The 15,791-nt window shown below is 35.6% G+C and overlaps 1 protein-coding gene across 1 annotated transcript; it reads right to left on the bottom strand.

The window, feature by feature from the left end:
- Positions 1-12,797: 12,797 nt before the first annotated feature.
- Positions 12,798-13,976, bottom strand: LOC122644986. Its single transcript, XM_043838340.1, has 3 exons — positions 13,966-13,976; positions 13,771-13,927; positions 12,798-13,281 (listed from the first exon to the last, which is right to left on the bottom strand). The coding sequence occupies exons 1-3, from the start codon at positions 13,974-13,976 to the stop codon at positions 13,069-13,071; spliced, it is 381 nt and encodes a 126-aa protein (XP_043694275.1). The 3' UTR covers positions 12,798-13,068.
- Positions 13,977-15,791: the final 1,815 nt, after the last annotated feature.

Here is a 15,791-nt window from a genome sequence, read left to right as displayed (position 1 = left end):
ATTACATATATACACTTAGAACTAAGTATGAATAAGGAAGAAAAAAAAAAAAAAAAAAAAAAATTCCAAACTCTAATTTTCAATCAGCCAAATATACTTCAATCAGAATCCAATCTTCTCTTCAATCAGCCCCATATACTCTCACTCAGAAATCCAATCTTCAATCAGCCCAATACACTAGTTAGCTGATTGATCCTTTATTTATATAGCAACTGAGATAACTCCAAATCAATCCAAATCTTCCCTCCCTTGGGTGCAACTTCTTTCCTTAAATATTGGGAAGATAAGGAGTGAATGGCCTATCCTTGCAGGGGCTGACCATGCCTGGTACACCTCTCCTTGATCCAGGCTGACCTTCAAAGAACCTTGGGGTGTGAGGTGGCGGCTTCCACTTTATCAGCTTCATGGTCCAGGTCTAGGGCTACATCTAGTTTATAGAAGGGTATGTTATGTTTTAGTTTTTTCCCCTTTTGTTTATCATCTTTGAATAAATCGCATGAAAATATATGTTGAACTTATTTCTCTTACTCACACACACAAACATTACGATTTTCCTTTTATTTTGATGCTATATATGAATCGATTATCCAAATTAAGAACCATAGAGATGGGTTTTCTCATTGCCAGTCATTGAATTCTTTGGAAATTTCTTAGGCCCTTTTGTCATCGTAGTTTGTTTTTCTTCTTCCAATGTAATTATGGTTTTATTGAGATACTATTATAAAGGCATCTAGTTTTTACCCTATGATTTTCGTCCTCATCAAATTCTTAAAACTTTGGAAAATCTTATTGTTGTTTGTCTTTTGATCAATAGATTTCTTCCTATTACTAAACATCAGAAAATCTTCAATTGAGTAAGTCCAAACTTGGTAAGATCTATGAATACATCATCAATCAAGCTTAGATCTGACCAAGCTTGGACTTAACTCAATTGAAGATTTTTTGATGTTAGTCTGGTGACCATTGAGGGAAAAAAAGAAACTTAAAAGAGGGTTGTTACCCTTGCGGCTCGTGATACCATGTTGAGACTAAAGATTATGATTCAATGATATTCATTTCAATTAAGTATAATATATTGAGAGGGATTGAGATCCTAGAGAATGGAAACTCAAAAATCTGATTGAGTGATTGACTTAATCTTTATACATGGAAAGAAGATAAAACTGGATGAAACAATTATAGAAAGAGATGATTGATAAACAATAATAGAAAGAGATGATTGAGTGAGGCCAGCCATATCACATGTGAAGAATATGATATGCCAGCCAAGGCCAGCGCACACAAGAGGATACTCGGTTGATATATGGCAACCACTGTTCTTGCTAGATTTGTACTAAACAAACTTCTTTTGTGCAATTTCATTGAAGTAAAGGCAGCATGGCTAGTTTTGTAAATACAAAACTAATAGTGTCTAATCAAATAATTTTCCCATGTTTTGAGGCGAGGGAATGCCTCCATAAACCCTAGCCTATATAAAGTGGTTTTGGGGGTGAGGGAGGGTCTCCAATCTACATCTGCTATGACGGCCCCTACCGTCCTTGCTTTAACAGGAGGAAGCTCTCTTGTGAATCCTCCATTCTTTTGGGGGTTTTAGTCTGGGTTTTCTTCTTCAGACTTTCTTCATCATCAACATTTTGCAACATCAAGGTATGAGTCATTTTGGGTATTTCTTTTTCCTTTTTGCGTTCTATCTTTCCCATGTTTCTACTTTTACCATGCATGGAGATTACAAGGTGGGATTGATCCTAAACTATTCCATTGCCCAATATAAATGACTCCCCGTACCAAAGAAAGGTTGTTGCTGCTGTTAATTATTGGAGGAAGAAGTCCATTAAAAGGCGCAAAATCTACCTTAAGGTGAAATGCATGTTTAAGCTCAACAGTTCATCCTAAGAAACTGGTTTGAATTTCATGTATTTGCATCCGTTTCTACCGTTATCCTATAATTGAGGCTGCAAAGGAGGAAACCATCTTGGCCATTTTAATTAAGGCAAATTAGAGTGCCCACTGAATCAAAAACAACAATTGGGTGTTGGTATCCTCCTTGGAAGGATGGGAATGGTGGCGAAAAATGTATATAGTGAAAGATTTGGATCTTATTTTCTAGAATGAGTTACCCTATAATTGTTTTCTTGCAGATAATTTAAAGTCAAATAGCTATGGAGGCAAATCATTCTATTAATTGGGGCATTGTAGTTATCGTTGATGCAGAGTTTCCCATAGAAGGATCACATCTCTTGCATTATAATTACAAGGTATATATTGACTTCCCTAATTTAACCCATCTTAAATCCTTTCTCAATCTAGTCGTAAAATAGTGTCATGCATGGAAGTGATTATGATCTTTCCATCTCAGTTAATCAACAATACAGAGGATGTGTGCACAAATCGGATCAACGATTTACCAAAAGAAATAAGGTTAGTTTAGTTCTTTTTTATGTAATCAATGTTTTTTCAATTACAACTTAGTCTGGGTTGGGTTGTTTGTGTTTTGTTCGCTTTCGGGTCTTTCTTTTTAGCCTCTTAGGCTGATTAGAGGCCCCCTTCTTTGTATATTCCTTCTTCTTGTTCTATAAATTTGATTTACCGATATAAAAAAAAACTTAGTCTCTCTCTCTCTTTCTCTCAAATATCTTTTATGATACGTTTTCTCCCTTAATTCTCCATCCCTCCATCTTCCTTGGCCCGATCACTCATTTACTAATTGTAAAAGATAATCCACAATTTCTATTTATCATGTTTCGTAATTAAAATAGAAGCCTACTCTTGAATCTGTCTAATATGGTAAGACTATCTATGATTCCCTCTTGAATCTCTCTCTTTCTCTCTCTCTCTCTCAATTTAGTTGTAACCATGAGGAAGTCCCCATAATTGAGAAGATCTTTAGCGTCAATCACACAGGCTGATGCCATCAGCTTATGAGACCATGGCTCAACCTTGCTCTGACCATTAGAGTTCCTAGGGAATTCAAGCATCTGTAGGCAGCAATCCTGTGCTAGGATCTAGCACTTCGGGGAAAGCCGTTCAGATTTCATTCTATAAGACCAGTTTGGCTGCACATGAGAAGATGATAGAATATGTTAAGTGGGATTCTGTAATGCTCATCTGAAGGGTCATAGCAGGTCGTGCTGCTTACAAACATACGTTAAGCTTGCACATGGGAGATGGCTTTCTGCGTTTGGGATATGGTTTTCCATGTTCTTCAATAAGGAGAGCATAATATGGAAAAATGATAATGTGGGGATTAAGCCTCGAAGAAATCAGAAAACCCAAAATATATAGTATCTTATTTAATTTTATTGCAATAAGGGTTTAGTCTTTTTAAGGATTCTCACATCCATGTAGTTAGCTCCATTGTTTATCATTACATTGGATAAACTATAATAGCCATCACTCATCTTCGATGAAAAAATGTGATTTGATTTATTTTTATTTAGTATAATTATTTTTTTTCTTCAGAATTTTCCCTCTCTCTCACCTTCACTTTGATACCTTCTTCCTTTTCCTCCTACACCCTCACTATACAGTTTCATGTATACTTCTTTCTCTCTCTCTCTCTCTCTCCACCCCCTCTTTTATGGTTTTTTTTTTTTTTTGGGCCTAGGATCTCTTGTGTGATGTGAATATATATGACGGTTAGATGGCCTCATAGTTGTAAATGTTAGGGTAGCTTTGATTCTGATCAATTTCAGTGTTAATATATCTTATTTAACTCTTTTGATATTCTTTGTTAACTTTGATCTTGCATGGTAATAGCATGCCTCCTCCATTTGCTCGTAGCTGGCGCTATCCATACTCAAAGAATATAAGAAACAATAGGAGATTTAAGGTATGATTTGTTTTTTTTTTTTTTCCTTCAACTTATCACAGATCTGTGGATCTCTCTATCTTATGATGGGTCGTTTTTGAACCCTCCAATCCTGGTGAATCTAAATAGACAACTCTAATCTACTTCTATTAGGCCTTTCCACCGTAGTTTCTCCTTCCTTTAAGGGTGTAGATCAGTCTGGTTCAGTCGGTTTCTCTTGGCATATATTGTTGATTGGGCCAAAATTGAGACCAACCAATTAACCAGGCCAAGCCTGTGAGTTTAGAGGCAATTTCCCTTCAACCACGACAAAGGTAGAATTATCGACTTCGTATAGTAGGAAACATTAACGACTCCGTACAGTAAGAAGAGTAATAATGATCCTAGATGGGTGTACTTTTCCTTCACCCACGGTGGTAGAAAATGTTCTTCTTAACTTTTTCTTTCTTATCTTTCCTTAACTACTTTCACAATTAATGATATAGATTTCATAATTTTAAGGTTTAAGCAGGTTCAAATTCATTTAAAAAAAAAAAAGGTTTTCTCTGTGTCTCTTCTCTTTAGATTTTATGGAGAAAGGTTCAAGATTTCATAAATTCATGGTTGTGCATAGTCTTCCCTTTTTTTTTTTTTTGTTTGAAAAAATTGCTGGTTTTATGGAGTTTAGAGAGAGTTTAGAGAGAGAGAATTCTAAGGATTTGGGCCATGAATCAGGGTACTTAACTGGTAATTTGGGAAAATTAAAAAGAAAAGAGGAAAAAGATAGACTATTTAAATAAGAAAGAAAGGCAAAATAGTCAATTGAAAAATGTATATGCCCTTTGGAATAGTTCGATGTACAAGGCATTCTCATATGTGAATTGATAAATTGATAAAACTTTTGTAACTATGTCAACTTATATTCTCAGAATGGGGGTTTTTCTTTAGTTGTGTTCTATCCAAGAATTGAAGCATTGGAGAAAAGTTAATTCCATTTGAAAGAGAATAGTTTAAGGTCTTTGTGTATGTGCCATTGTGTCCATATATTTGGCCTTCTTTGAGGGAGAAAAGTTAATTTGTGTTTGTGCCTCATGTATTGAACTATTGCACAAAGTTACAACTGGGAACTGATATAGTTTGGAATGGCAGTGCCCATTTGGAGGTTAAGGCTTTAGGCCTTCTTTAACTTGCTTAGGTTTTCCAGATGTTAGCAACAACTTTCCAGCTGCCACAATAATTAGACTGCATATTTCAGTTGGTTGCGATTATTTTTCAATATTTCAATAAATATTTTTATTGATATACTCTTGGAGCTTTGTTTTTTATATAGCCTTTACTAGAAGTATGTGCTTTAGTGTTCCTTACTGTTGTTTTGTGTTTGAGGCTGGAATAAAATCCTTATAAACCACACACTAGTTTATTTTGGCTTCAAGTCCTTATGGCCAGAGTAAAGCCTTAACTTCCATAAGCAAGGGTAAACTAGGTTGCCAACTTTTCAATCCATGGAGCATAACACTTAACTTTATATTGTTCTGATGTCTTGGTAATACACCTTACTTTCAATGGATACCTTGTCAGATGCATTATTCCTCTACTGACAGATCAACCTATTGCACCAAATTTTTATTTTATTTTTATTAAGATGAAGGATAAGTATCCGACAGGTTTTCTTTGGCATTAATTTATAGCTTTATGGAGGAATCTGAAACCTAATCATGATGCAAGAAAACAATAAACAGAAAGAATAAGCAGTCACATAGATGAATATTGATTTAAGTTGTATGTCTTTTGTCATTACTTTACACCACTTTGGTTTTTTGTTCTTCTAGGCCTTCCCCTTTTCCTTTGAAGCCTTAAGTTGCACCAGATTTCTCCTCACTTTGCCAGGATATATGTGTACAAATATGCATGCATGGATACAAGACGATGGATTTGTAAGTATCTTCTCTTTTGTACTGCAATCCTTTCTTTTGTAATATGAAACCCTCACCATTGCAACTTGTAAGAAGACGTATTGATGTTTCCCATTGCCCTAGGATCATGGCCTGGTAGAATATTCCTCTATTGTTAGTTATCTACTTCAGTTCTATTGTTTACTAAGTTTCTATTAACAACATCTAAAAGAAAGTATAATTTTTTTCCATGTACAAAAAGAATACTTTGGTTGTCCATCTTCTAATTGCAGGTTCAAATTCTCTGTTTCCAGTTTTACTTTGGATATTTTTTCTTTTATTTTAATTTAGGCTTGAATTTTTTATTGTATGTGGACTTCAGAAGATATATGTTTGAATTCTTAAACTCTATTCGATTAAGTGTAACGGCATGGTTACTAGCAAAATAAGCAAGTAGGTTTTTTTTTTTCGCAAATTAATCTTGCTGGTTAATAGTATTCTTCTTTTCCTAATTTTACAAGTATTAAATTTGGGTCTAGCCCAATTTTCTTTTCCTAATTTTACAAGTATTAAATATGGTTCTTTAGCCCAATTGGCTGAGTACTTGGGTGTGAGAAATGACTCATACTTCAAGAGGATGGAGGTTCGAATCCATCAAGTCCCTCATCTATATTTTCATTTTAACTTCAATGATAGTGTCATGGGAAGTGGTATTTCATGATGTAGAGAACCTAGTAGCTTACAAAATTGTGTCTATCTAACTTGTTTAATTTCGACTATAGATTCTTTGTCATTTTATAATTCTTACTGCATATTTTTCTTTAGGATGCCTTTGTTATATACTGTTTGTGCTATGCTATCCTCTATAAAATCTTAGAGCTTCACACACACACTCTCTCTCTCTCTCTCTCTCTCTCTCTCTCTCTCTCTCTCTCTCTCTCTCTCTCTCTCTCTCTCTCTCTTCGAAGTATATAAAACTCAATTCCTGATTGGGTCAAACATTATTGGACCTTATGTGGTCAAATGTTGTGAAATTTTGATTGTTACAATATCTAAAAACAATCGGAGAATTATGTCGTATTAGAACAATAAATATTGTCATCCATAAACAGTTCAAAAGGAAATGGTAAAGAATCTGATTTTTCATTATTTCAAAACATTTATGGAAGGCTTAAAATATAAATTTTTCTCTTTCAACCCATAGTTTCCATTTTTTAATTTTAATTTAGCTAATTTCTCTTCTACTAAAATATTTGGACCCATTTTAAGAAAGTAGTCTTCAATGGATACAAAATCTCGATACAAAATTTCTTTTTGCACATATGAGAAAGTCTCATTACCTTATCAACCAAAATAATATGCTCTCCAACATTTAACAGATGCTTACACGTGCATTTGCATGTGCATATTTACTAGTGTATATATATATGAGATGACATTCTATAACTCCATTTCATACATGTAATAAATTCTAGGCAAATCTCTTCCGTATGAGAGGAAGAATCCCTTAAGTTACTTTTTAGGATCCAACCACTACAGGAAAGGGGGCAGCACTTGCACTTAGGTAGAGTATACAATGGCGATAATTTTTTACTGTTGCTGTACACATTATTCAATAGTAGTTAAAAAAAGCATCACTATATTGAAAATTTCAGGAACAGTAATATATTACCGCCACTATATATAAGTAGCCTACAATGGTAATACAATACTACCTCCATTTGTCACTTTGGACTGGTTATTATAAACCACCTATGATTGGTCCAAATTAAAAGTGGAATAGCATTAACTGCAATGGAAGAGAATGTGTAATTATATATTTAAATATAGTAATATTTTACTCCCTCTATTTTGTAAGGAGTTTGCAGCGGCATTAAATTACTAATTAAAAGCGGTAATATTTTAACCACAACTGGAGTGAACTATTTATTATATTTAATGGTGATGCCACATTATCGCCGCTTTTTATGTGAGTATGTAGATCGAAGAGATCATATATATAACCGCCTCTGTTTGGCACTATTTGGCGACGGTTATTATGGACCACCTCCGATTTGTCCTTTTCTCTGAGTCTTTAATCCAAGTAGAATAATGTAAGAAAATGAGCCCATGGTCGTTTTTCTCATAACATGTGCATAAATTATGATTTTCTTTTTAGGAGAAACTAGCTTGAGTGAATTTCATTTGGGCCATTAGTGATGTTAGTAATTAGAATCATCAATCAAAATTAGGTGAGAGATTGATAGAAAACAAGAAAAATTTCAGACGAGGAATGTGTCCAAAATTTGGGGTTTTCATAAATCCTATGCAACATGCACATGATATAATTCTCTGGAGATTATAAGATAAGAGCAGTTAGAACTTAATAGAACAAATCATCATATATAAACCAAGGGTTAAAGAACGCTAACCGGTCGTTGGGCGTGGCATGTACATGCGCCCAGATGTAGCTGCTCGTGAAATGACCGGCGCAACCCTAGTCCTTTCCGCCTTGGTGTGTCAGCCATTTCGTGCACTGCTGTTTCTGGGCATAGGTACATGCCGCTCCCAGAGATCAGTTAGCTTTCCTTTTCCCATAATCCAAATTACATGATAAAAAATTAGAATGAATTTAAAAACAAAAAAAAAACTAAACGCAAAAATATAAATAATAAGAAATATAGTAACAAAAAAATTGAATAAGAAATAAATTAAACATAAAATCAAAATTTATAATAATAAATTACATAACCATCCCATTAACTAACCTTCATCAAATCTACCTGCATGTGCAGCAGCTTGCAATTCTAGATCTCTACTATTAAGTTTCATGGGTTCTTCATTGGTTCAAATTCAAAATTAAAGAAATCAAGTTACTGAAACCTAATAATAAGTTCATGAAAAACTAAGAACTCAATTAACCATAGTTAATAACAGGGTGTACTGGCTCCAAAAACATAATTCAGTCTCCATTGAGTTCTAACCCCATAGCTTAAAACCTTCTGAAATTAAATATTTTCCAAACTTCCAACCTTGCATGTTGAATCTGATTTTCGTTCAACTTAATCTCTTACTGAGTCCCCATTCAATAGCAGTTCCATATCCCCTGACCCATGATATTGCCTAAGCTGTTATGGCTTAGGCTTCTCCTCTAGAGTGACTTCTTTAGAATATGCTAGACTACTCATCTTTTATTCTGTGAATTTTAAATCATCTGCTGTGGTCCTTGCATTAATCCTTGTTTAGTTTTTGTCATGAGTTCATTGTGGAGTTCTTGCACCATCTTTTTATTGCAGAGGAGTTAAGACATGGACAAAACTGACATGACTTCAAGTGCACCCGGCTATAGAGGATTAGAATCCTTTTGGATGGGCAAATGTTGGCTTCTCCTTTTGTTGGGCTTGATTCTGGAATGGGCTCCCTGCTTCCATCTGAGTTCTCTATGGTTCCTAACCTACAGGTCCACGATGGAGATTTAAATCTTGAGGATGATCTTGGGCTTCCTGATGAAGGTGGAAAAAATAGTCCACATCGAATATGAATGGGAAATGTGGGGGATTTATAAGTACTTGGGCACCCTCTCCTTAATGGTTAGCTTTTGAGGATGAGTTCTACTCAAGTCCCTGACATGTCTATCAGGGGTTAAAGCATTGCTCCTGAATATCGAGAGTGGAAGTAGGTAGTGTAGGGCTTGAACTATGGTTGTAGTTAAATTCTGAGTATTGACTAAATGCTGGAGGTCAATGTGACCTACATGTAGGCAACTTGCCGAAGCATGTATACCTTTGTATTGTGGATGTGGTCCCTTGGTAGGCCTGACCTCTTTTGGTTGAAGACGAAGGTGCATACGAACTGTCTCCGATAATTATGTATATAGTGGAAGATCCAGCTCTGGGCAGCAATGTGTATGTTATGAATGCCTACAGTGTGTCAGTAGTTTTATTTGATTGGGGAACACCAAGGGTGAGTTAAGAAGACTGTAGGAAAATTCTGGCTGGTGATATTAACAGGTGTGTTTCAGCTCGGGGCAGCAGTGTGTATGTTATGAATGCCTACAGTGTGTAGGAAAATTTTGAAAGAATTTTTAGACATTGATTTACCCCACCCCCCTCCCATCTCAATGTCAATCTGGGAACAATAGTTGCTACTCTTACATTATCCTTTTTCTTCCATTCTCAGGTTTAATGGTTTATGGAAGATCTTATTCTGCTTGAGCAGTTGACGATGTAATTTGATGTTTTCAAGTTTAAAGCATAGTTAGAAAACTGGGTCTTGACTAGGGCGAGTGGCCCAAGTCGAGTCAAATTTTGAAAAACCTGGTCAAGAGTTGTGTAGACTAGGCCAGGGCAAAAAATGACGAAACTGGATCATAAATGGTCTGAGTTAAATAAGACTCGGTATTTTTACCCGAATCATGACAAAATCGGTGAGTTTAATCGTTTTTAAAAAAAAACATAAAACCAGTTCACTTAGAAACGGAGTTAACTAAATAGTAAATCCATAATCTAAAACAATAAGAAAGCCTCAACTCCTTGACTCCCTTCTCTTGTTCAATGGTATAAACTCAAAATGCATTGATATGTGATTACTTAATTTTTTTTTTTCCCATATTTTCTGTATTTGTATGATTTTTTACTAATTTATATATATTTATTGTATTATAAAATTAAAAAATGTGACTCCTCTTGATTGGAATTGACAAGACCGAGTCACCAAGTTTTTTTAAAAGACGAGTCGAGTCAGAAAACCTGGTTTTTCAATAATGGTTTAAAGTTTAAATTTCCTGTTTTAAGTTTTCATAATATAGAGTTTCACAATTTCAGGTTTGAAGCTTCACCCCACAAACCCCTAACGGTATTTAGAGAAAAAGAAAAGAGAGATTTTGAAAATTGGTGAACATAGAAGAGGAAGAATCCATTAAATAAAAAACTAAAGAAGAATCTAACTATGATTCACCGTTAAATAGAGCTACCAATTTTTTCATGTGGCCACTGTATTAGGCAAAAATATCCTCTCAGGTTCTTGCCCGGTACAGTTTGTCCGGTGCCTCTAATAAGGGGGGGTGGACTCCACCCGGGCAGTGTGTTCAAGTAAGGGGTAAGGTGGTCATTTTTGCCCCCTATGACAGGAACCGGACGAATTGTACCAGGCAGGAACCTGAGAAAATAAAGATCCTTGTATTAGGTACTTGACCGATACACCAAAAGCTCCAGAGTTATTGAAACATGTTAAATCAAGCCCTTTAACCTATCTCATACTAGGTTGGCCCAATCTAGCGAACATACACTAAGTGGGACCCATCACATAATAATATAACACATTGTGAAGAGTACAATCTTTATCCAACACATGGATTTGGGTATCGTCATCGTATCCGTATCAATGGTACTTGACTAATGCCAGCATGGTTTACCATATTGGCCATGGTATCAAGCGTATCGGCCAGATCGGATGTGATGATTTAATAGAGGTTATACATCTACAATGATGGCTTAAAGTATCGGTATCATATCAGGTAAAACATTGGCCTATCCCCAAAAAAAAAAAAAAAAAAATGGTCCAGCCAACTGTATCAGACCCATAGAGACCAATTCCACTGATACATATCAATATCGGTCGACATGGATAATATTACTGATACCGTGATTTAAAACCATAGTCCAACAAGCAATGTGACCGATCCATGTCAAGGTGCCCATGAATCTTGATCCAATAGTAATTACATATTAGAGAAGCCAAGATCAAACTTGACACAAATTTGGCCCGGACCACTCCGGTCAGGCCAGCCCAATCCAGGCTCTTTCCAAGCGAAGTTGGTATAGCGGGTGGAATCATTGCAAACCATGGACTTTAACCAACTGCATCACTAAGCCCAGAAATTAGAAAAAGGGTAGAATGATTTCATCCTTGAAGTCCAAGCAAAGGTGGCTGTTGGGTGATTCTGTCTAATATATATATTAAGGAGCTCATTCCCACTCAACATCCCCCAGATAGCTAAACATTCTTTTGCCAGAGCCCAAAAGCAGGAAAAGGATCTAAAGAGATAATGTTTCAGGTGAAGAAGAGCTTTATCACATTCTTTGCTCTCTTCATTCTCATCCTCACCTCTTCAGTCTCTTCTTATTCTATCCACCCAGGTGATGATGTTGTCCACTCTTCATCGTCTGAGGTAGAAGAGAAAATGGTGAAGTCACAACCAAAATGGTCAAGGAAGCCATGGATGAACCATGGGAACTTTCGTGGTCGAAAGAAACACCTCATTAGTTCATCAGATGAGCCTCCTCCTCAAGTTAGAGAGTTGTCTGTATAGCTTCAGCATCATTGAATGTGGAGGTGGTTTGTGTTATAGAGTTACTACTGTTTGTGTAATTCACCTACCTCATGGGTTTATTACTGAGTTTGATTGGATATTATTAAATAAAAGAAAAAAGAATTTGAGTGTTGAATTATGAAATCTGAAGATTGATTAGTTACTCTAATGTTTTCATGTGAAAGTAAAGAAAAATTGCTTCATTAACATGCTATCATTGCCATTCATGTCTTATTTGCTCTGGTTTTGCTCTGTTCATGGGTTGGAGAAAGGTTCACCCTTGGGGTGGGTTAGCCAAAATCTCCACTGAGCATGTTAAATGACAAAACTATTTCAATGCTCATAATTTGTGAATCCATTTGACAATACTCACTTATTAATATCAATCATCATTCAATGTTAGGATCCCAATCCCAGCCTAAGTTTGAAATCAGATTCATACCTGCCAAGGGGGGTTAAATCTAGTTGAATCCTAGTTCAATTAAATCTTGTCCCAGCAAGCCTAAAACCAGAAACAAGGACAGTCATTTGCTCAAGTTCTAAGTTTTCCATTAAATTCTCTTGACTAGTATCAAAGCTTTATCTGGTTCCCCAAAAATGTTGTTATACTCATGGTTTTAAATATCAATATCGGCATTGCCGATACCAATACAATTCAACCGTTTCAGCCCAGATCAGATGTTTTTTTTTTTTTTTTTTTGAATTACTACAAACTGTTATACCAATAAGGGATCGGCCAAATATCGGTATCTGTGGTAGAAAGTATCATCAAGTAATAGCTTATCCATAGAATCAGGACTCTCTAAACCTTGAAGATGAAAACATGCTATGAGACATTAAGTTGTACTTCCTTTGATGAGATTTTAAATACAAATACATAACATTTGACTTTCCAGTGATTTGATTACATAATTACAGATAATCTACCTTCTTTCTCTTTCAGTAAAATTTTACCAGTCAACTAATACTAAACAAGAAAAGGGAAAAAGGAGGAGGAGGAGGAGAAGGGTAGAGGGAGAAAAGAAAAATACATGGAAGCACTTCTTAATAAGATGATAATGAAAACAAATCTCAAAGATGACCAGCCAGTAACAGTCATTTTAGACCACAGACGCATTACATTCTTCCATTAGAATGATGATATTATCCTCTGGTGCACTAATAAGGGAAGGTAAAATTGTGCTATTGGATGAGGAAGGACATTGATTTGTTCCACCAGCTTCAGATTCAAGGCTCGCCCCTTCCTTCATAACTGGCAAGTCAGCCCTTCTTTGTGTATTTGCTGGCTTCTGTTCCTTCCATATTCTTGAATCCTGATAATCAAGGCATTAAAGATCAGAAGCTTAAGAAGAACCCTTTGCTAGCCTGTGGCAAAAGTTTCCTAAAAATGCTTTTACTGGTATTTCCAAGCATATAAACCAGAGATATCAACATGTAAAGAATCCATGAATGGGGGATCAGAGATCTCCAGTAAATTATAATGACAAAAGAAATGCTTTAGCATGAACACCCAAATCAGTTCTATCGGATAACGGGTCCTCCATCAAGAAATCTGGATTACATCACAGTTAGAATTTAGCAAGGTAACCTCTCCTTACAGACAAAGACAAACTACCTCCCAAAATGAAGTGGAAAACATCTATTTTTCTCCAAGTACTAGATAAGAGGGAGAAAATATATCCAAAACCAGTGACTTTCATTCTTAGTTTTACTGTATAATTAGTGAAATTCCAAGTTACTGTCAATAAGAAAAGAAAGTTTTAAGAAACATCAAAGAATTTAGTAAAACAATTCAAACTTACATTGAGAATGGAAGGTTCTGGTAAGGGGCATTTTACTGGTTGATCATTGGCCAGAGGCTCAATTGGGTGTTCAACTGCCTTAAACTCTATATCCACTTCAATTCCATGAGAGGCAGCAGCAGCAGCAGCAGTAGTAGTAGTACTAGTAGGACGAGTGCTCTCGGAATGCAGTAGTGGATGCGGTGGTGGAGATACTTGCCTCTCATCCTGAGAGACTTGCCTCTCATCCTGCACCATAATAAGTTCCCTCAATTTAATAAAATTAATCCTTACATGTATGATTCCTAGATGTATGAGAAGAAAGAAAGAAAGAATTGAAAAAAGATATATGAACATAAGTGGAAAAAATGAAAGTTGAGTGGTTAAACAGTCTTCTCAAAGGATTAAGAACAAGACCCATTTATGATATCTAAAGAAATTTGTAAAAACTGCATAACTAATATCAAGAATTTATTAACTCCCCTCAATAAAATTAACATGAATGATCATTCAAGGAAGCAAACTAGTTCAGATAATGAAAGTCAAAGAAACTAAAAACAGACTAGATTGAATCAATTCAAGATGAAAATCCTCTCCCCTCTCAGTTTCAATCTTTCTGATCAATCTTTTTCAACTTATGTTCTTTAGAACAGGGCTAACAGTAGATGAAATAAATCAATGAAAAAACAGAGTAAAACCAATCCATCATACACATTGAAATGGAAACTAAGAAAGTTCAAAAGTGTACATTGAAAAGGTTCAAAAATTGAGTTTAAATAAACTAATTAGACCAAATTAGAGTGGAAAAACCTGAATGGAGAGAAACATTCAGAGTCAGTGGAGGAATCAAAAAACAGAGTCAAACAAACTATGACTTCTAGAGAAACAGAAAACAATCATGGAGGATCAAAAGAGATGGCAAAACAAGAATTAAGTTGGGAATTTTCATTTAAAGAAATGAACCCACAACAAAATAAAGAAGTTAGCCATTTAAACAAAAAACACCTAATGCTCAGATACTAAAACCCAATTCCCAAGTCAGATCAATAAAAAAATCATAAGAAAAAGGCAAAAACAAAAAAATGAAATGTCTTTCTAGCAAAGAACTATCAAGAGGTAAGAGGGATGCTTACAAATGTACTTTGAGTTCGTCTAAGCCCAGTTCTCCCAGGTAATCCTGAGAAGATACCCACCATTCTCTTCCCTCTCTCGTCTCCAATCACTAATTACACAAAATGGGTCTTCTCAAATCTTTCCCTTCTTCTCGGCCAATAAATATCTCTCTCTCTCTCTTTTGGTGGAACGTAGAACAGGAAAGATTTTTTTTTTTGTATAGATACTGATGGATACTTGATTGGTGGGTGTGACGGGTTTTGTTTGGATTCTCTCTCTCTCTCTCTGTCACAGTAGAGAGTGAGAGATATGTGATGGAACATTAGAAAAAGCTGGAAGAGAGATGAAATGGACAGTTGGCACTTTGAGAGAATCCATGAAAACTTGTCAACGTTCCAATGGATTAACGTAAAGCAAAGCAAATCAAAGGGTGACGTGAGAGATACATTCATTACGATACAAAACCTTTCATACCTCGTCTTTCCTTTATTACAATTTATTACTATTTATATGACGCAGTCACTGTGGCAGTGTCAGGCGACTTACGCCTGGCCCACCTGGGAGGATTAATTGAGCCGTTCAATATGTTTTGGCTTCTACTCCGGCATATCACATGTCCCATTTTCTTCTATCTCTGTCTATTTCAAAATACCTGTCCGGAGTTGGATAGAAATTTAGGGATGTAAATGGATAACCGAAATCCGAATCCGAATCTGCATCCGTGTCCATTTAGGGGCATCCGTATTCGTTTAGAGATATCCGGGAAATAATCCGAATACTCCGATTAAAATCCGTTCGAAAAAAAATCCGAATACTTAATAATAAAAAATTAAGTAAATAATGATTTTGAGGGTTTTTGAAGATTCAATAGGTTCTAGAATATGATGAAAAGAGAATCATGATCTAAGAGATATGGATTGAGAGTGAAT

The sequence above is a fragment of the Telopea speciosissima genome, chromosome 11 (genome assembly GCF_018873765.1).
Source record: "Telopea speciosissima isolate NSW1024214 ecotype Mountain lineage chromosome 11, Tspe_v1, whole genome shotgun sequence".
Classification (NCBI taxonomy): Eukaryota; Viridiplantae; Streptophyta; class Magnoliopsida; order Proteales; family Proteaceae; genus Telopea; species Telopea speciosissima.
This window is presented reverse-complemented; position numbering and strand designations above follow the sequence as displayed.